General features: G+C 39.1%; 1 protein-coding gene and 1 non-coding gene across 4 annotated transcripts in view; one reads left to right on the top strand and one right to left on the bottom strand.

The window, feature by feature from the left end:
- LOC129777286 (forkhead box protein fkh-2-like) overlaps window positions 1-20,502 on the top strand; it is a 67,955-nt gene extending 47,453 nt beyond the window's left edge. The window contains exons 3-10 of one of the 3 annotated variants that reach the window (XM_055783491.1): window positions 1,987-2,044; window positions 2,332-2,512; window positions 10,541-10,625; window positions 11,193-11,566; window positions 11,623-11,701; window positions 11,765-11,825; window positions 11,894-11,962; window positions 19,841-20,502. In XM_055783491.1, coding sequence (XP_055639466.1) covers window positions 1,987-2,044; window positions 2,332-2,512; window positions 10,541-10,625; window positions 11,193-11,566; window positions 11,623-11,701; window positions 11,765-11,825; window positions 11,894-11,962; window positions 19,841-19,932 — 999 coding nt within the window. In that variant the 3' untranslated portion in view covers window positions 19,933-20,502. Of the gene's footprint in view, window positions 1-1,986; window positions 2,045-2,331; window positions 2,513-10,540; window positions 10,626-11,192; window positions 11,567-11,622; window positions 11,702-11,764; window positions 11,826-11,893; window positions 11,974-12,042; window positions 14,443-19,840 lie in introns of those variants that run through there. The other 2 variants (XM_055783492.1, XM_055783493.1) reach the window with 2 other exon arrangements.
- On the bottom strand, window positions 13,438-13,509 carry Trnae-cuc (transfer RNA glutamic acid (anticodon CUC)). Its single transcript has one exon. It is a non-coding gene; the product is annotated as a tRNA-Glu (tRNA).
- Window positions 20,503-20,970: the final 468 nt, after the last annotated feature.

The raw sequence follows: 20,970 nt of genomic DNA, 5'->3' as shown, positions 1-20,970 counted from the left end.
CGATAACTTCGTCAAACATGCTTCTTTTCATATACCTCACAAAAAGAATCGCACAAAACGCACAAAAACAGGTTTTCATGTAGTCACAAATAATTATAAGCAAATTGTTTCGATCATAGCAAGTAGAAAAAATACCAGAAGTGTTGAAAAAAGGATGAAAATGTTTTTGTCCGCTTGCTTGTATGGAAATCGTCCATAGTGCGTTGCTCACTCGTTGTTTACGGCAGGCCAAAGATTTATCTCGTGTTTATGAATACGTTGAATTTTACTCTAGTTATTCAGGTTCAATCTAAAACCTGCAATGAACCCATTTGATCTTGATTTTTTTTCCTCATATTTTGCACAATATTGGAATGTAACAGTCAGTTTCTAGATATAGCCACTATGGTTTCTAGTGATAATATGAATCTCTAGATGAAATGCATCGCCAGAGAATATCAGCTTTGTTTTACGACCGACAATAAAGAAGGTCCATTGACGGGGCGAGAAAATGAGGCGGATAAATGTGTTGACCGCGCACTAATAATAATAAACATTGCTTCTCCCAGAGTAATATTTCCTCCGATACTTTGCGATTGTTCCGTTCTTCAGATGAAACGGAAATATTGTCGTCTTGTTGCTCATTTCGTTTAAATCAAATTTAGAAGAGCCAATCCTTCTTTCAAACACAGACTTCTCCCTACTGCCAACAAGTATGTTCGCTGTGGAAAACCACTAATCGGAGTCAGGTTGTGCATACCATTCCTTTTCCTGCGCTCCTCTGCACTAGCCAGTGTTACGGAGCTGTATTTTTTCACCTAGGCTTTGTAACTGACATGTTCAGGTTAACGTAACAACAACAGCAGCCATCGTCGACGAGAACGCTTGTAACTACTAGTTCATCCGCTATTAGGCGGAGGAGTTCATTAATTAGCCTTTACAAGACATTTTTGAAACTAATCAAACGAAGCGCGAGACGAAATATCCTCCCATCTCGCTGATATGTATTCAAAACAATTTGTTTTGCATTGCCAGGGGCGATGTTTTCGTTAGCGGAGCTTTTCAAATGTGAAAATATTTATATTCGAGTGTCAAATTATTTAGATTGATAGATAGAAACATGGCTGCGCATCGTCGAACGCGTGCTCACCAAGACTATGGCACTGCTGATCTGCAGTTTGAGCGTTGAATGTTTTGATTTGTTCGAATTCTAATCAATACGGTTTGCAGTTCAACTAGAACACAGGACCCCCATTTGAAAGTTGATTAATTCGGGTTGCCGCCGTTAAACGAACCATTACAAGAGTGAGAAATCCGACGTTCGCGCCGTCAAACGACGGCGGTGACACAATGTAAATGAGCCAATGAGACGGCCATTAGTTGGCTATTCACTCAACGTGCCGAAAATCTATGTGAATCCGACTGCCGGGAATCAGACGGTGATTGATATAAATCTGCAGCAGCTTCAATTTATCACATCATCAACCAGACGCGGACTTGAGACGCATGCCGCTTGGTTTGGTGCTCAATTGGACGGAGAGGCAGTTTTTCTTCGTTCTTATTCCACTGTCGAAAAGTCGAATGTCCGTCCGTTTGCGACCCAGAAGATTTCTAGTAACACTATACTTCCATTTGTTTCGTACCTACGAAACGTGAGGGCCAGCAGCTTCTGGGACAGGGCGCGGATGACTGCATACTGTCTTCTGCCATTCAGCTGTTCCTTATATTTCAATTAGGCAACAAGAGCCGAGCGAGCTGGTCGGTTCTATGCGCTTCCCGACTGTTTAATCCATAATACACCCACGATTTAAAAATATAGCCATATCTCAACACCGCGACGCGTGTGAAATATGTTCCGCTGCAAGACGAGAACTCGAAAGAGTCACACGCTGCACCCGAAGGTCGTAGTAAAGCTCGATGACAAATGGACCTGCATGAATTAACTCTCTCGTTATCAGTTTACAATTGTCTGGTTTTAATTCACTGTCTTGTTTTTTACGTTTTCAGAATTTGATAAATCTACCCAAAATAAAGCAGGAGAATTTCAACGGGTTAGGTCCGTTAGGTGAGTACGAATCACTTCTCCTTCTACTATTACCACTATCGCCCATAATCCACGTCAGTTCGCGCCATTGAAACACATAATCCAATTCGAGAACAAATAGCTCCGATTACCATGTGCTAGAAATAGTGTACTATCAGCCGTCACTGACGTCTCCACGTCAATCGGGGTTAAACTGCATTCTCATGTTCTCCGATTGCGATTACGTAAACTGCGACCGCGATAGCGAAGGAACTCCACTCCAACAACAGAATTGAAGGACAGCGTTGTTCTTTTTGTTATGCTTTCAGTAACCCTACCTGCTTACGAGCAGGTCAAATCCCCCGGAACGCCCCAACTGCCCACGGTTATCGAAAGGGTTCACGAGGATTCGGAGAATGCGGATGCGAACGGCTCTGTCGGTACCACGATCAAGTCGGACGAGATTACGGCCAACGGTATGGTCTGTGATGAAAGGGGTACACACACAAGGTGAGAATTTAAACTTCAAGTAGATCGAAAACAATTCTCCAGCATAAGGACCCCATATTTTACTTCACGGTGCACTAGCGTGCAGTAATTACTATTTCTATGTTATATTTAGCTACCCTTTGGTCCTGTTTACACTCTGTCAAATATATACAGGAAATTTGTAATTTTTGATTTGGTCTTAATGTAAACTTTGAATGTGATTTGTCATTTAGTATGTTCATTAAGAACAATTTAACTTTTTTTCTCTGTGACTTTTTTTTTATCCAAAATATATATTTTATTAAGGCTCATATGGCGTCAGCCTAACGGGGCCGGGAGTTCAATATTTCGACAATGTGACTTTTGATATGAATAATTTTATTGGCCGAAGATATTGTGTGAAATATTGAGTTGCAAACAAAATTTCTTGTTCCGAAACTTCAAAATGTTGCAGAAAACATTTTGTGATTCAACTATTTCAAAAACACGGGTGTAGGAATGATAAAAAGCATTCAAAGACGGCCGAGAAGATATCAACGATATCAAGTCAAGGACGTCAAGGACGACCTCAACAAAATGAAAGGAATGATGCTCGGAAAACGTCATTTAAGTTCGAGAGAGCTAACCCATGAATTAAATATCTCTCAGAAGACCGTTCGTCATATTTTTTTTGGTTGATGTTTTGGGAATGAGAAAAACCGCAGCACGACTAGTGTCAAAAGACTCCAATTTTCATCGAAGATTTCATCGCAATCAAAATGCTGAAGACGTGCTCGAACGATACAATTCTGATCCCACGTTCATCCAACGCACAATTTCAGATGACTAGACTGGAAATTGCTTCAAAAATCTTGTTTTGTCAGTTCTTTCAAGATGCGTGCCACATTCTCTTTCACAACTTCAATGAAATCTAAAGGGTGGAACGGTCAAAAATCAAACATGATTATAAATTTCATTTCTTGTTGAAGCTCATTGATTACAAAATAATGAAAAACTACCTGATTAGGGTTGAGATTTTTCAAATGTGAACCGTCGGACTTTTCATTGTATACCTTTCATTACATTTTGTACCACTGTTGTGTCCACCTTATTAAAAGCTGAATATCAATTTGCTCTGAACTGTTTCTCATTTCTAACTACTTCTGAATTTTCTTAGGGTTATGCTTAACGATTGTCCAAAATTTCCAATAAGACATAGCTAGGGCGAGTTTGGAAGGGGTCTGTCCTTGGGAACGAACTTTGTTGGCGGTATACCATTCCCGAGCCATTCCCTAGACGTAGTGATTACTAAACTCTCTGACCTCTCTTGACCTAGGAGCTGCTCGAAAACCACCTTGGAGTATATTCCATCGTTCGTTATGATCGGATCACCCGACCAAGCTAATGTCGTGGTATATTGTTTATCATCTCGATTAGGTGTTACTGTTGCTTTCTATGTTGACAGTCCAGCTCATATCCTTGGGAACCACTGTAACGCAATTTTCACAGTACCACTGTTTGGTTGGATTTGGCGACATGCCAAGTTCGGCCAGAGTTGACAATCCACCTCATGCAGCTCCAGAAAAGGCAACAAGCTCTTCCGTAGTCACTCCTCCTGGTAAATTTGCTGGTTCAGGGTCTCAAGGGTAACGAAAATTTCGCTTCTCAATCCACAACCACATATTGTTTGCCAGATAAGGAACTATATTGGGAGTTTCGACTTTTTTTTTTGGAGAATCAAGAATTCCTACCTAGGAATTCGATCGGGAACTGCCAACTAGTACGTTTCGTCGCCCATAACCACGCAATCATATTTTGTTGACGATTTTTCATACAGTTTCCAGAAGACTTCTTTGCCTCCAAATTCTGCTTTATATTCCGGTCCGACACAATCTGGGTTAACCCTCTTCTTCACCTTCGAACATAAAATTGCGAAATATTTGCCTTTTTCGTCGCTCACCTCGATGACAGTTTCGTGTTCCGCTTGAAAAGATCCGCTAATTCCGCATGTGTTTGAGAATTAGCTGGATTTTCGGTTTGCCTCTTTCGGGGTTTCCGGGCAATGATCAGACTTTACCAGTAGATTTGTAACTGCCATTGCGGAAACATTCAGGCGAATTCTCGATATTTTGTTCGTACTGCCAGCTCCATTCAGGAGCGAAGAAATTGGACATCGTGAGGCACTTCGTGTCTGCCGGATATAGCTACATCCTCTAACTTCTAGAGTAATCCGAACGCAAGCCTGGTTCCGGTCGCCCAACGGCACTACGCAACTTCAAGTAGAGCAGAAACTGAAGAGGAAGACCAAGAGCAAGGTATTCTTGTCGTTGCGCCTCTTGGGTCAAATGGTCGGAGTAACAGGCCGCACGGTGAAGAAGTACCTGGTCAAGATTGACATTTTTGTGCGGAAGCAAGGGTCCAAACCTGCCATGTACGTGTACAGTACGAGGTGCCTACCGGAAGTTGCCGCCATCATCAAGTTGTATCACGCGAAGGAGGATGTGGTATTTTGGTTGAATCTGGCTTCGTAGCCCATTATGCCAAAAGATCTCTTAAGGATCACTGGACCGGCTGAAGCTAAACGTTGCACAGAAGACCGCCAAACCCTCCCAGCGTCCCAGAGCTTGACCGATAGAAAAATATAATTTGGTCACGAGCGTTTTGTTGATCCGTTCCGAGACTTGCCATAAGCTTCATTTAGTTTACCTTAGAGGTTGGATTTCATGTGAGTTCTTGCCTGATCTTAATTTTCTTTTTATGGACCATTGTTCCGCAATGTTTGTTGATATCACGGAGGGTTTCCGACTCTTAAGGAACGCAAGTAGACTTCTTTTCCTAACCCCTTTCTGAAAGTTTGCTTGGATCGAGAAGTTTACGTTCTTCGAGTGTGCGCATAGGTCTGGTGTTTACGGGGACGTCAGCTTTCTGGATTTCACGCAATTCCCGTTTTTTGAGGCCGTCGCATGCATCCTTTTTGCGACACCACATTGAATGTCCTTAGCAGAGGCAAGTGACCAACCTTCAGTAGATGCTCCAGCAGTGGGTATGCGAAATCTTCGGCTCTCGTAAACCTTATTTTGCTTTATCGGTTCATGCGGATTTTGCTTTATTTCTATCATGCGGAGAAGTCATCATTTAGGTGCATACATACTCACTCCAATAATTACCCTCGAGCAGTCTATGTTACTAGACAACAAATCGATTGCAAGCAGTAGCTAGATTTTCTAGCTTTTGCCTTTGCATCAAAGACTTCGAATCTTTCTGCAATGACAGTGTTGATATGCTAAGTGAACTTCAGTTTACTGTCCCTCATAACACCGAGATCTCGAATAAATTCGACACGCACGATGCCGTTGGAGTTGATTGTGTAAACGGGAGTCTGAAGCCATCTGAATGCAATGGTTTTGTACTCGCTAATGTGAGGAATCATGCCGTTGTCTGCATACCATGATACCAATCCATCCACGTTGTCTTATAAAACACAATTCAAAGCAACACTACGTGCTACGTGTTACGTACGGCTGGATCATTTATGAACAGAACGAATATTGGCGAACTGAGCCTGCATCTTATGGTACTCTAGAAGAAATGCACTTTGACGAAAGCTTTCCGATTCATTAAGTAAGATCTGAACCACTCAGTAAAACAGTTAGGGAGACTTCACGATAGATGGTCCATCAAGATCATTGTAGAAGGCATTCGAAAAGTTGAAATGGACAACGGCTACCTGGCGACGTTATCTATTAGGGTGCTCATGTAGCTCATCAGAAACAGTAGATCTCTTCTTCATGAGTTCATGTTGAGCATACGATATCAAAAAAGACAAACTGCATTGTATAGATTTTCGTGGACAAGCTTGTCGAAGATTTTGGTAAAGCAGCACAGTATTGACATCTCTCGATAGATTTTAACGGCGTTTTAATGGCGCAAGCTCTGCTGGACTTTCGAATCTGAAAAAAATAAAGCTGATCGGAGTCTTCAGGGCATCCGCACAGCCTTAAAAAATTACAGCGGGAGGCGATATGTAACTGCACCTTCCGAAGTGTCAAGTTTACTTAAGAGAGTAGCAGCATCGTTTCCAACGATTGTCAACGAAGGTAGACGTACGTCGAATGACGGAATATTACGACTTACCGTTTATGAGAATGTGATGAGTCCTTATTGTGTACGCTGGTGAAGGAATCTACAAATAATTCAACAGAACTTGCTGGTGTATCTGAATTTGGACCTATATACGAAATTTCTTCAGGAAATCGGATGTCTTTTTTCAGGTTGCTAATGTAGGACTGAAGGATGTTGGTTCGCGTTTCAGGTTCAATTCGATTGGTGCGGTTGGTGTAGCTTCGATAAGCGTCAATTTGCCACTTATTGGGTTGCCTTTCGAGGTGCTTGAGTTTTTCTCGGATACGAAATAGGATACGAAACGAATAGTTTAGTAGGGAAAGACATTCTCTTCAACAAAAGAGGGGATGTAAGGAGATTGTGACAATGTTTCAAATTTTCAATTCTCTTAGATATTTACATTTTTGTTTAGCCTACTGTTCAACAATAATAAGTCGATTACTCAAGACGGAATAAAAAGGAGTCCGATAGGTTGTATCCGAGACATGACCGCATAGTTAACGTAGGATTACGTTAGGCTATTTGTTGCATACTAATTTTGAATATGTTTGAAAAAATCCATTATTAAACTCTTCAATAATAATTTGGAGGCCCAGAAAAAGGCCGTTTAATTTGATTGATGGGTATAGTGGTACAATTACGATAAACGATAAAACGATAAAAGCTGCCGAAGTAGAATGAGATATGCAGGAAGTTGATCTTTGTGCCTCTGTATGAGATAGATTCTGTTTTCTGTACGGAATAAATCATGAAAAGTGGATGCTGAATGAATAGATTCTCTATTGCCGTTTTCGTATCAAACCAACGGAACACAAAGCTAAATGCGTCAACGTGAATTTCTATTGGACTATTAATGCCAATGCCTACATCAATCTCACGACAGAACATATGGTAAATCACTTTTCGCATTTTCCTTCAGTGTTCCAATTTTTCTCGTTGTATAAACAGCTTGTAAAGGACTTTGCACGGAAGAGTTGATTTTCATAGGGATAAATACACCGCCGCCTCGATGAAACAAGCTTGTGTTGTCCTTACGGTCGGAGCGAAAAATACAGTTGTTCGACGTTAGCTCTGCGTTCACGACATTTGGGCGCAGCCATGTTTCAGTAAGTAGGATTTGATATATTTAGGAATGTCCACTTTGAATTCCACGAATGATAGTGATACTAGCGGTTTTACTCCTTGTATCAGTGATTTTGTTAGTCAATCTCAGACACTTCAGGTGATATTTATTTTTAAGATACACTCAAAAGTTATCACCATCCGATGCACTAACTGTAAATTGTCCAGTTCCGCGAAAAAAAGTTTTGTTGAATGCACCGAGTGCGGTTGGGGGTGGTGGTGCGAGCTCTGAACTAAATATGTCAAGAAATTATCGAAATTAAAGCTGGAGATTACTTGTTGAAGCATCCTTGAGTTTCCTGTTTCAACTCAGCGATTACGTTCAGCTCTTCTACAACCTTTTGGCATGTTTCACTCAACTCTAGTAGAGTCTGCCTGTTTTGCGTTTCCCTGTTGTAGCGTCTTAATTGCAGTGGACTGTAAAACTGCTGCATATCCCGCTGCGCGATTCCAAAGCTGCCTAAACGCAGCTTGCCCAGCGAGAGAAACCAAATTCCCCCCGTGAGTGCGATGCAGACTGCCTTCATTGCACTGATGAAAGGGCCATATGGCGGATTGAGGAACTCTACACGCAATTAAACTTAGACTATGTACATTATATTTCTCTTAACTTTACTATACATGATATAATACAGCTTAAATCACTTAAAATGTCTTTAGTCGATATCCTTCACTTCTACTTCAATTTGTTGCTGCTTGCTAACGCTTCACTGTCTTGAATCGAACTCTTGCATTGGCGCAGCAAAACTATCCTATCTTTTCATTGTTGGAGCATGTTTCATCCTGTTTGCAGGAGAGCGGTGGATTGCACTTTAGGGTGTGGCATCGGGGGATCGCATCTCATATATTGGTTCACTCTTCAGTGCGCTTGCGACTGAACACCTGTAATTAACTCTTTGTCATATTTCTTTTGAGATAGAATCTGGGTGTATTCATTCCCGAAATTGTTTCAATTTCTTGCTTGCCTCTGATGGTTCCAGATCTGTTTTTTTATTGTTTGAAGATATTCCAGAATTCTGAGCACTTTTCGCCTGTATTCAAATACTTTTGCCATCTTGATGTTCCACCACGGAACATTTCGTCTACCTTGTATTCTTGAGAAACGTGGAATATTACTAACCGCTACGTCGGTTGCTAGATTAGTAAGAGTCTCTGAAGAATAAACTATGTCCTTTCATATCCTAGCAACTATACACCGAATATAACCTCTCCAATCAGCGTCGGCATGATTCCATTTTCGTAGATGTGGAATACGTGACAGTCTCTGCCATAGATCTCTGTTCACTCTGTTTCAGTTCTTGGGATGAAAGCAGTATGATATATACTACGCCTTCACTGCCGTTTTAAATTCCCAATAGTTTTGATCACCGTCCTGCCTATTTGATTGTACTACTTGATTATATTGTACTATTTGATTTGGATTACTTTCCCAGTTTTTCCACACTCGTCATTATGAACGGTCTGAAACACAAAAAATGTATAAACATAAAAACTTGCAAAGTTCAAATAGAAAATTTTAGTTGTTTTCGGATCATGACATGAGGTAAATTCGAAGGTTCCTTCTATGTTCAGATTCCTTATGAGTACCGTTCTGAATCATATTTCGGACGCTTAAAGCATATGGTGCAGAAAACAGATCTCAACTCTATGCACAGCTATTATTTGGTTGATATTTTTAATAAATTAGTTCAATATGATTTTAAGGTTTCTACTTTGGTACCTATTTGATTGAAAACATTAAAAAAATCATCGAATAAAATGCTTTTCAAATCAAGCGAATAAGAATCAAACTTCGGACACCATTGATAAAAAAATCAAATTTCGGACACTTAATTTTGTAATTTTTTGAACGAAAATTACATTACACTTGATTATATTTTATAGTCAACTGCGAAACACTTATCAACCAATCACAGTTAACTGTTAACGATGATTACAACTGATGACACAGGGGAGAAATTTAAATATTGATGAACGGGTAAATTCTACGTGCTCACGCTAAGCAAACGTCAAACACAAACGACAGTGAGTAGTGTTGATAGATTTTCGCCGATTATATTATAATTCAAATGTAGTTCTCATATGAAATGATAGTGAAATCAAGGGATTACTTTAAAGAAGCAATTGTGATAATAATTTTATGATTATATCATCAGTGCATTAAGTATTTCAAGATATTAGAACAAAGTGTCCGAAATATGATTCAGAACGGTATATCGGTGATTGAATGAAAATGTTCTGTGAAGTGATGGACATAACAAAATTTGCAATTGTTCCGTTTACTCCGTTTACACTTGTTGTAGTGTCTTTGAAATTCTACATGCAAAATTTTTGAAATTGTTTTTTAAGTATGATGTATAGACTTATTCCCAGTAAATTCAGAAATTAATGCAGTCTTCATAGCATTAACATCACTAAAAGAGTACAAAGCATATCTATTATAAGGATGAATTCGTGACTCTCCTGTGTTTACTATGAATGACACATGGATGACGTTGAGTTGTTGTCAAATCTCATTTTTAAAAGTTCAGATTTCATTGAAACAAATGGTAATAGGGCAGAGGTATTCAGTGAAGGGGTTTTAAACGATCCATTTGTAAATTTCTTGTGGTGAGTACTCTATCGATATTAACGTTGTGGTATTTTAAAGAATCAACGAAGTGTCCGAAATGTTGTCATTGATGGTCTTAAGAACAGAATAAACGTAATATCACAACTATTTTGCGGCAATACTGTCCCGTTTTTGCATTCCACCTGTTCGTTTCTCATCATGCATTTCCGTAAGGCTTCAGTAATGTTTGAACAGTTATTTTCCCCCCTTTACAGCTCATCGAGTCCAACGGGAGCAAACCGAAACACAAACGCCAAGCCACCGTATAGTTATGTGGCATTGATTGCCATGGCGATTCAGGTTAGTATCGATAGCCTAAGTACACCTCATAAACCAGCTTAACTCCGAAAATCGATTCCCTTCACCAGAAAGTTGAACCCATTGCCCACATTCATTAGAGGATCAGAAATTTATTAATCATTCCTTAATCCAAACGTCTCCCGGGCTGAGCTCAAACGCTTTCTTGCACCGGCCGGGCCTTCGGCTAAGGTGGAAAGACGAAGAAAACGAAGATGATCCCATTCGCGCGAAAGATTATTACGGCTTCTAATTTATAATTATCATTAAGGCTGACGATATTCAGCGCTTTCGTCACCTTTTTTCCTGCGCTCTCTGCGCATAACACATGACGGCGGGCGTTAGCAGCGCTTAATTCTTCGCTCTAGCAATTTTAATAAATTCATCGAAATCACCTACCATCATCCGTGAATCTCAACGCCCCTGTTTTGTCGCCGTATGCGTTTGACTACTAACAGAGGAACTCCGGTTGATGTTTCGTTGATCCCGTTGATGGAGCTGTGGGCGATGATAGAAAATAGAATCTAGTAATTTGTCAGTGCAATAACAGCATTTTTCCCGCGTTTTCAGAGTTCCCAAATGAAACGTGCGACTCTGAGTGAAATCTACAGCTACATAACAACCCGCTTTCCGTACTTCGAGAAGAACAAAAAGGGTTGGCAGAATTCGATCCGACACAATCTCAGCCTGAACGAGTGCTTCGTGAAGATTCCCCGCGAGGGTGGAGGCGAACGGAAGGGCAACTACTGGACGCTGGACCCACAGTACGAGGACATGTTTGAGAACGGAAACTACAAGCGCCGAAGGCGCATGAAGCGCCCTTATCGCACCGGACACTACTCCAAGATGTTTGGGGATTCGTACATGGCGAATGCCGGAAATTTCAGCCACAGACCGGTGTTCGCACAAAGTCCCTACCAGACGTATCCGCGATACGATACAGGGTAAGTTCGCTCAATCGAAAAATATGAGTGTCGTCATACATGGATCTTGATTTCAGGACGACTTGGATGCCTGCGCCCCAACTCGGCTCGTACACGACTTGCTCGACCCGATCGAACTACTCATACTCAACGCCGGTAAGTGGCAACGAGCATTATTCTGCGCCAAATTCCATTCAACAGTTGGGTGTCTTTTTCCAGCTACAACAGCCGGTCCAACCTGTGACGATAAACACCTACGGATCGTTGTCCAACAATTTAGGTACGGATTCAGTACTGGAAACTGTTGAACTAACCATCACTTAACTTTTTTTGTTCTCTCACTTACAGTTTCTGGCAGCACGCCCCCGCCATGCCCGCGAAGGTTCGAACCATACTATTCACACTGGGATACAGCAAGTGAGTATCAGGTATATAATTTTACAGTGTGAGTCTGAACAATTTTTAATTTATTGAGTTACTTTTTACCATATACGAAGGTGGTCCAATAAGTACTGTCAAACGGCTACTGTCAAAATTTCAGCCGAATCGGACTCATAGTTTTGTTTTAACCGTGTGTGGAAGCAGGCGTGTCCGCGGATTTTAGAAAAATGGAAAAAATGGAAATTCCGCCGTCGCCTCGGCCAAATTGGTCGAATTGCACTACGAACTGCTGCCCCATCCGCCGTATTCTTCAGATTTGGCCCCGTGCGACTTTTTTTTTGTTTCCAACCTTGGAAAAGTCACTCACCGGGCAGAAATTTGAGTCGAATGAGGAGGTCTTCGCCGCCACAGAGGCCTACTTTGCGGACCTCGAGAAAACGTATTTTTCTGATGGATTAAAGAAGTTGGAGTATCGCTGGGTCAAGTGTATCGAGCTAAAAGGAGACTATGTTGAGAAATAAATCGCCAATGTTCCCAAATTTTTTTTTTTTTTTGTATGCTAAGAACTTATCGGACTGCCCTTGTAATATATGATTATTGTGAAAATCTACACAATCATGAGAAGTGAATAATGGAATCAAATTGAACATTTTTATTTCATTCTTCCGAGGAGGCGATCTGGCGTAGTGGTAACATCCATGCCTCTCACGCTAAAGGTCACGAGTTCAATTCTCACTCCCGACATTCTTCCTAAAATGGAAGTAAAAGTGACGAACCAGCCAAATGAGTTGAAAATCACTATAATACAGATAAAAAAAAAAAAAAAAAATCATTCTTCCGTCATATACAAGGTATGCGAATTGAGATCGTTCGGTTGATGTTTCAAATGTTGCTAGCAGGGTGTTATGCATTCCTTCGATTTGACATATATGAATTTTTCTCATTCGACATTAAAGTTCGAAAATATGTTGGAGTCATTCTGCTGAAAAGTATCTTGTTTGTTCATCGTATAAAAAAAAGACAAGTAAAGAGCATTTGCGGCATTCAATACTTTGGTTTTTTCATGTGAAGCTTATTGTGAAAATGATCCAACAGTGAAAACATGTGACAGATGTGATGAGATGGTTTCGGTAATTCAAACATGGTTGTTGTTGTTGTTGTTACAGCAAAACAGTTTGAAGACGAGGAATTGCGGGAGTTGTTGGATGCAAACACAACCCAAACATTGCAAAATTGATGGAAACATTGGATGTGGGATGTAGCCCATCATTTGAAAGCTACAGGAAAGATACTCGCTCGGATAGAGGCTCGGAAAATGGGTGTTACACAAATTGAGCGAAAGAAAAATGCTTCTTCAACAGTCTTTTGGTGCCAGTTTTGCATCGGATTGTCATTGGCGACGAAAAATTGATTTTTTCAAGAAACCATGCGCAAAAGACCGTAATGGGCCCGATATGTACGATATGTGCCTAAAAAAACCAGAGTTCAGATTAAAAATATTGTCAAAAAGATTCCCATACCGGGAATCGAACCCGGGCCTTCCGGGTGAGAGCCGGATATCCTAACCACTAGACAATATGGGAGTAGATGATAAGGCACTATTTTAACATCACAATATCAGTTTTTCATTATAAAGTTCATTGTAGGGGCGGTGGGGTTAATACGGACATGTTAAGAAGAACTTCAATTATATCTTTGGAAACTCATGTTTCATAAAACTCTAATGCAACTCTAATGTTTCTTGTAATTCAATATTCTGTTTTTCTACCTAATTGGCCAAATATTTATCAAAAAAGGGGTTTTCAATGTTTTTACTGAAATAAAAACAGACCGAACGGACATGTAGTGGAGGGAATATAGACAGGTTTGTAATATACGAAGCGTAGAGGTTTATCGCACGTGAGAGGCATAATTTTATTCAATCAAGGTCTGAACTCATCACGAATACTCGACAAAGGATGAAAAATTCAAATTAATCCATCTAGAAGTGATATTGTGCAGCAGTGTAAACGGACAGACCCTCAACTATTTTGCGTTTGGTTCCAGTCAGCTTCTAATCAGTCCACATCGATTTCGTATCAATTCAAGTGCAGTAAATATTCGCTAAATGGGGTGGTAATTCAACCCAATTTTCGAATTTCACTCTCTAACTGAGCTGCAAAACAGCAAAAGCAAAATCTAAAATTGAATGTGACCCCTATTATAGATTCATAAATGGACTACAGCCCAGCTAACGCACGCCCTGTTAAAAAGTAAAGGGTGTGTCACATCAAATTGCATCACGGAAAAAACGCTGTAGAAATTCGCCCAGTAGACCGATCCTTTTTGATAATTTTAGACAGTAAAATAAAAACTAATAAACAACTTTTGGCATTTTCTTTTTATTCATACTTCGAGCCCAAGCCCGTATGCTCGCACCCTCCTCTTTACCCCGTCCATAAGGTTCTGTACAACGTCAGGTTGTAGTTTTTTTTGAACAGAAATCCATTTTCTCTTGAAGTCCGCCTCCGATTTGACAACTTTTGGGTTCTTCCGGAGGGCCTGCTTCATAATCGCCCAATATTTCTCTATTGGGCGAAGCTCCGGCGCGTTGGGCGGGTTCATTTCCTTTGGCACGAAGGTGACCCCGTTGGCTTCGTACCACTCCAACACGTCCTTTGAATAGTGGCACAAAGCGAGATCCGGCCAGAAGATGGTCGGGCCCTCGTGCTGCTTCAATAGTGGTAGTAAGCGCTTCTGTAGGCACTCCTTAAGGTAAACCTGCCCGTTTACCGTGCCGGTCATCACGAAGGGAGCGCTCCGCTTTCCGCAAGAGCAGATCGCTTGCCACACCATGTACTTTTTGGCAAACTTGGATAGTTTCTGCTTGCGAATCTCCTCCGGAACGCTGAATTTGTCCTCTGCGGAGAAGAACAACAGGCCCGGCAGCTGACGAAAGTCCGCTTTGACGTAGGTTTCGTCGTCCATTACCAGGCAATGCGGCTTCGTCAGCATTTTAGTGTACAGCTTCCGGGCTCGCGTCTTCCCCACCATGTTTTGCCTTTCGTCGCGGTTAGGAGCCTTCTGAACCTTGTATGTACGCAGGCCCTCCCGCTGCTTGGTCCGCTGGACGAATGAACTTGACAAATTCAGCTTATTGGCGACATCCCGGACTTCTCGGATCACGTCTGAACTGCTTAACTACGCGCTTGTGATCTTTTTCACTGACGGAGCATCCATTTTTGCCGTTCTTCACCTTCCGGTCGATGGTTAGGTTTTCGAAGTATCGTTTAGTACTCTGCTGACCGTGGATTGGACGATTCCCAGCATCTTACCGATGTCCCGATGTGACAACTCCGGATTCTCGAAATGAGTGCACAGGATTAATTCACGACGCTCTTTTTCGTTCGACGACATTTCTCCAAATTTACGAAAAATTGACAGTGAAGCATGGCCAACGTGATCTACACACTCTTATCTGTATATAAGCGAAAGCTGAAGATATAATTCCTAAAAATTAAATTTCTACAGCGTTTTTCCCGTGATGCAATTTGATGTGACACACCCTTTAGTTCGGTTAAAGCAGGCCCAGTTAGCGAACGACTACTGTACAATTGAATCGGATAATTGTATGTGCGAAAGTAGTAAGTTTGAAAGAAAGTAAAGGAAAAGTAAGAAAGTAAGCTCACAAAAACTCAATATGATGTTAGGTTTGTTCTCAAGTCAACCAAATTATTTATAACGATATCATACATTGTTCACGTAGTTAACGAATGTGTTTACAAACATAGATCGTATTCGAGGGATCCTGAGAACATTCGTTGGTAGAGCAGCTTCTGTCTCGCTGTTTGTCGAGTAATATATTGAATGTTTATTCAAAACAACTTAATGCTAATTTTGAACGATATTATAATTTTGAACGATAATTATTGCACCCATTACCGATAGACATCTAATGTTAGTAGACAAAACGCAAAACGATGAACTGCAAATGAAGGATGTGAAAACGATGATAGCAAATTCGTCTGAATCCTATTGTCTTTTCACATCAGTTTGTTTACAGAGTTCTTCTCTTGAAATATTGTGCTAAAATTTTTAAAAAAGTTGGGGTTTTCTTAAATTTTCCGGAGATAGGAGAAAAAAGAAAAGTGTTAGTCCTGCACACATATTGTGAAACCCCGACTTGGTCGGGTACTGGGATCGTAAAGGAGTTGAGCCAGAACCATCGTATGTGCATATCTGCATCAGTTGAGCCAGAACCATCGTATGTGCATATCTGCATCAGAACGTCATGAGGCTTTCCAGGTGAATACAGAACTTTCGGACACGGATGTAGTCAACAATTCGGAATTTACGAATGACATGATTCGATTTTGGCTCTGTAAAAAATGTATTCATTCAACTTAAAACTGAACGCGTACAGTAATTTTTTTTTAGGAAAAGGCTTTTCAAAATGAAACAACCACTTACAGTTTAAGTGGGTGAGCATATAATTTCCTATTATGTCGCTGTCTAAAGCGAAATTTTTTTGTCCTGAATAATGTCCTGAATGCATGTTTACGTAAAGTGAATCCTAAAATAGAGATTACTGATTTGCTGGTCGCGAATTCTAAATGGAACAGATCTTAAACTCGTAGAATGGCGCATCTACCAAGGATGCTTCCATTTTCATAACAATGCACTATGGTCCAGGAGGTGCATTTAAGTGGAAATTAGCATCTAGAGCTCGTCAGTGATTCTCTAGACAAAAACTGTCTTCGACTAAGTTGTTACATATAATAGAGCGCTCATTTTTATGTTATCAAAAATAGGGTGACCAAAATTGACGATGAAATGAAAAATTTAACTTTCTTATCTTTATAGATAGAGGTAAACATAGTTCGACAATAATGTAGCCCTGGCCATGAAAAAAAAAAGGTTTTTTTTGCTCTAACTTTTATATGTAAAATTCTACATCAAAACTGTCTTCGAATGACTTTTAGAGCTTTCCAATCCACGCATTTTAAGGTGCATATGTGCAACTGTATGTATCTTAATTCTACTCAAAGTTATTGATGTTTTTTCCCCGAAAACACGACCTTTTCATTTGCTTGTCGTTCTTTTTGGGGCAAACATAATAAAAAATTATTGATGGCATTTTAAAGAGCACATTTGACATTTGAAACTTTCAAAAGAGTGTTATGTTTTGTATTTGAGTAAATTAAATTTGAAATTATGAGTTTTTGCATATAAATAAACAAGTTGCAATTTTTAAATGCATATAGTAAGCGTAGACTTTGAAGCAGCATCACTTCAGTTCAGTCTTATAGCCACTCAACATGGAGGTTCAAAGAAGATACATTTTTGTTTTTGTTTTCGGCGGACGAAATATAGAAGACGTTATACAATTATTACGAGAAAAATTTCTGACTATTTTCTTTTTCTACAATAAAATATATTTATTGTATAAAAAGGAAAGCGGGGACCGACAAATTATCAAATGCTTCCTGAATAGAAACCGTATGAAGAACAATTCGGGGCTCGACGTGTTATTTTTTAGTAATATATTGACATATTTTACTGGTGATGAGTTGACGGTGTTGGTGTCCAATTTTGGGTGTTTTCATCCAATGATGTTCAGTGAATGCAAATCGATTTTTCTCAATGAATATCACAGGTAATCAAGACGGGTTTGGGTTTGTTGAAAATTCCAAGTCTCTAGTTGCAAATAATACCATAAGGCGTTCAAATTGTTCAATATTTTATGTTTTATAACGATTTTCTTCAAAGAGAAATTATGATCAGGGTTTGTTAACCTCTGATCATGGTTTGTCCGAAAAATGATCATAGTTTGTCCGGTCTTAGAAACCACCATTTTTTAATGAAAAAAATCGAATTTTCAATTAGATGTTGTATTTCTCATTGCTTGAGTTTACTGTCATCATATTGATACATCCTTAACTTAGGCTTTCTCCAGAATATTGCCTTGGGCATTTTAAAAATGAACAGCACTCAACACAGAGAAACCTTTTTTCTGCTTCGCGCGAAAGACAACAAAACAAAACAAACAAACTACAACGCGCCAAGCGGTTGCCATAGTAATCATGTGGACCAACCAACATCAGTGTATCGATACAAATGGTGTGCAGGCATGATGTTTACAATATTTGTATGTGTTATAATCCAGAAAATATCTGAATACGTACCAAATAATAATCTAGTGATTGATTAAAAATTTGCTCAAATGAGGGGCGCATTGACATCAATAGAAGGTGAACTTTATAAACCTTTAAAAAATGTGAATTCGTAAAAATATCCTTTAAAACTTATGTAAATCATGAAAAAGACAATTTGTTTATATATTTTGAAACATTTAAATACCTGATTTGACACAGGTGCGCTGAACCAGAGCATTCAAAAAGCGGACAAACCAATATCATATTTTCGACTGGACAAACCAGCATCATTGACCTTATATGGTATTTCGTTCATACCTTGAAAAACATACAAATACCTTGAAAATAGAGAATTATCATGAGCTAATGTCAAAAAGGGATTGTTTGAAGAAAAGATTATTGAATCGATCGAAAACGAATAAGAAAGAAATAATCTTTTACAACATCACAACGATGTCGAACTGAAATTCAAATGACGTTTGCATCTGTGCAAATTCAAATGAAACCGAACTAAAAATGCAGATTTTAAAAACTTGTATTTTTGATTCGAACGAAAGTTTATATTCCGTTTGAGTTGAGTATGAGTTTTCCACAGCATTTGGGAATTTTTTGACTCAAGTGTAACTTTTAAATAGGGCGTATCGGTTTTAGTAAGAGAAATCTTTGATAATTTATATCTCAAAAACTATGAGTCCTACTGAAATAGTGCCTTAGAAAGAGTTGAAGAGTATTGATGTCCAAACGTGGAAAAGATATACACTGAGAAAAAAAATAGTACTCTAAAAAAAACTTGCAAAATTTGCAATATCTAAAAGATATATTTTTTAATTTTTTTAAATTTTTTTCATTTAAAAAAGAAGTCATATAGAAAATTTAAAAAATTAGTCTAAGATGGTAAAACTATTTTTGACAAACTTTGTGTAACATAGCATTTTTATGAATTTTTGGAAACTTCGAATTTTTGTATGTTAAAAATCATTAATAGCCACAAATTATGAATCCTGATGTGATTAAAAATGAAAAAGCTCTTGATCAATCTTCTTCTAAATGCAGCCATTCTCGAGATATTTAAAAAAACTTTTCTAATTTATTGTTTTTTTTCAATTTTCATTTATTTTTAAATTTATATATGTACTTTTAATTTTTTTTTATAATATATAAGAGAAGTCATGAAAAAAAATTTTAAAATGAGTCCAACATGGTAAAACTATTTTTGACAAACTTTGTGGAACATCGAATTTTTATGAGTTTTTTAAACTCCGAATTTTTGTATGTTAACAATAATTTTTAGCAACAAAGTATGAATTCTGATGCGATTTAAAACAAAAAAAGCTCTTTATCAACCTACTTCTAAATTCAGCCATTCTAGAAATATTTTAAAAAATATTTCTAATTTATTGTCTTTTTTATAGTAAATAGGCTCTTTTCATATGTTTGTCGTGTTATACCGCCGTGGTCATGAAATTTTATGAATTTGTTTATAATTTTCAACAACTTTTCCAAACACATCATTATGGTAAAACTATATGTTTATGAGTTGTAAAACATTATCGCTGCGTTTTGTATTAACCCACATGTCTTCAAATGTCGGTTGGCCAGAAATTCTATGAATAATATGAGTAGAAATTAATGATTATACTCTACGCTGAAAAAAAGAAAATGAAATTTTCGCGCTTATTCTTTCGTCCATTTTATCATACTTTTAATTGCCATTTGACCCATGGTGATTATGTCGATTCGAAAACTGATGCCAACACTCTCTGTTTTTTTTCATTTGCAGTACTCCCAGTGGTGAAGGACGAAAATCCCAACCAGATGAGCGTGACATCAACCCAGCAGAGCTATCAGAAAAGCTATCTTCCACAACCCTAACACAACCGGATGGTGGCGGCAGCCCTACCGGAGTGCCAGCTGCTGCAAAAGACCACCCTGTCGATGTGCAACAATTTGAGCCTATCCCAAATTTTCGGTACATCGGTTAGGATCGAATGATACAATTTATACATACCTTGATAAATGCAGGTTCAGCAAAGTTCAGCTGCTGATAATATTGCGTCGATTTCTCGGATGGGCCAAAGCGAGACAAAACTAATCTGAGGAAAGGGTTCAAATGTCAGCTATTTGTAAATACTGTGTAATGATAAACACGTATTTTTAAAATTGATCGGGATCTCTAGCGTTAAGTAAGACTTCTATAAGATTCTACAGAGACGGACGAAACATAAAGGCTATAGAAATAAATTATTTATTTAATGAGATAAATTTTAGTATAGATGTACAAGATTAAATTCACAAAACACACAAACACAAAAAAAAACAACTTATGATTGTTTGGAAACGCGATGTACATGTGGGAAATTTCCGTCCAAGCAAGCCAAACGTGTCTCTGAGTTCACCTGTAATTGACGTTCTAAATAAAGTCCATTGGAGAGACAATTAATACCGAGAAAAATACATCACTTCGAGACAATATCACCTCCCACGGGACCACTGGTGAATTTGGTTCTTCCAATAATGATCAGCATCTGGCAAGAAGTGTCTCTGCTGATGCTATGCAATTAGACTAGCAATTAATTTCTAACGAAACAGAGCAGACAGATGACATATGAGCTACTTGCAGCATCATGAAAAAGCGATGACAGGCGCAACTCACTTTCAATTTGGATTTCCACTCGGTAGCGGGATGGGTTGCACCGCGAAGGCAGACAGCATCCTTCGGGTTGAGCAATCTCTCGACTGAATAGGGGAGGATACAAGTCATTAACCAAAGTGTCACATCGTTGATGTTGAAAAATTAAAGCGAAGGTGTGCGCAAGAAGTAAAGTGTCGCTTCAACAGTTTAAATGGTCGTGGGTTTTGGAGGGTTAACAGAATGCATTCCAAATAATATCAATATATCTCCCGTCCGCT

Source organism: Toxorhynchites rutilus, chromosome 3 (genome assembly GCF_029784135.1).
Source record: "Toxorhynchites rutilus septentrionalis strain SRP chromosome 3, ASM2978413v1, whole genome shotgun sequence".
NCBI classification, from domain to species: domain Eukaryota; kingdom Metazoa; phylum Arthropoda; class Insecta; order Diptera; family Culicidae; genus Toxorhynchites; species Toxorhynchites rutilus.
This window is presented reverse-complemented; position numbering and strand designations above follow the sequence as displayed.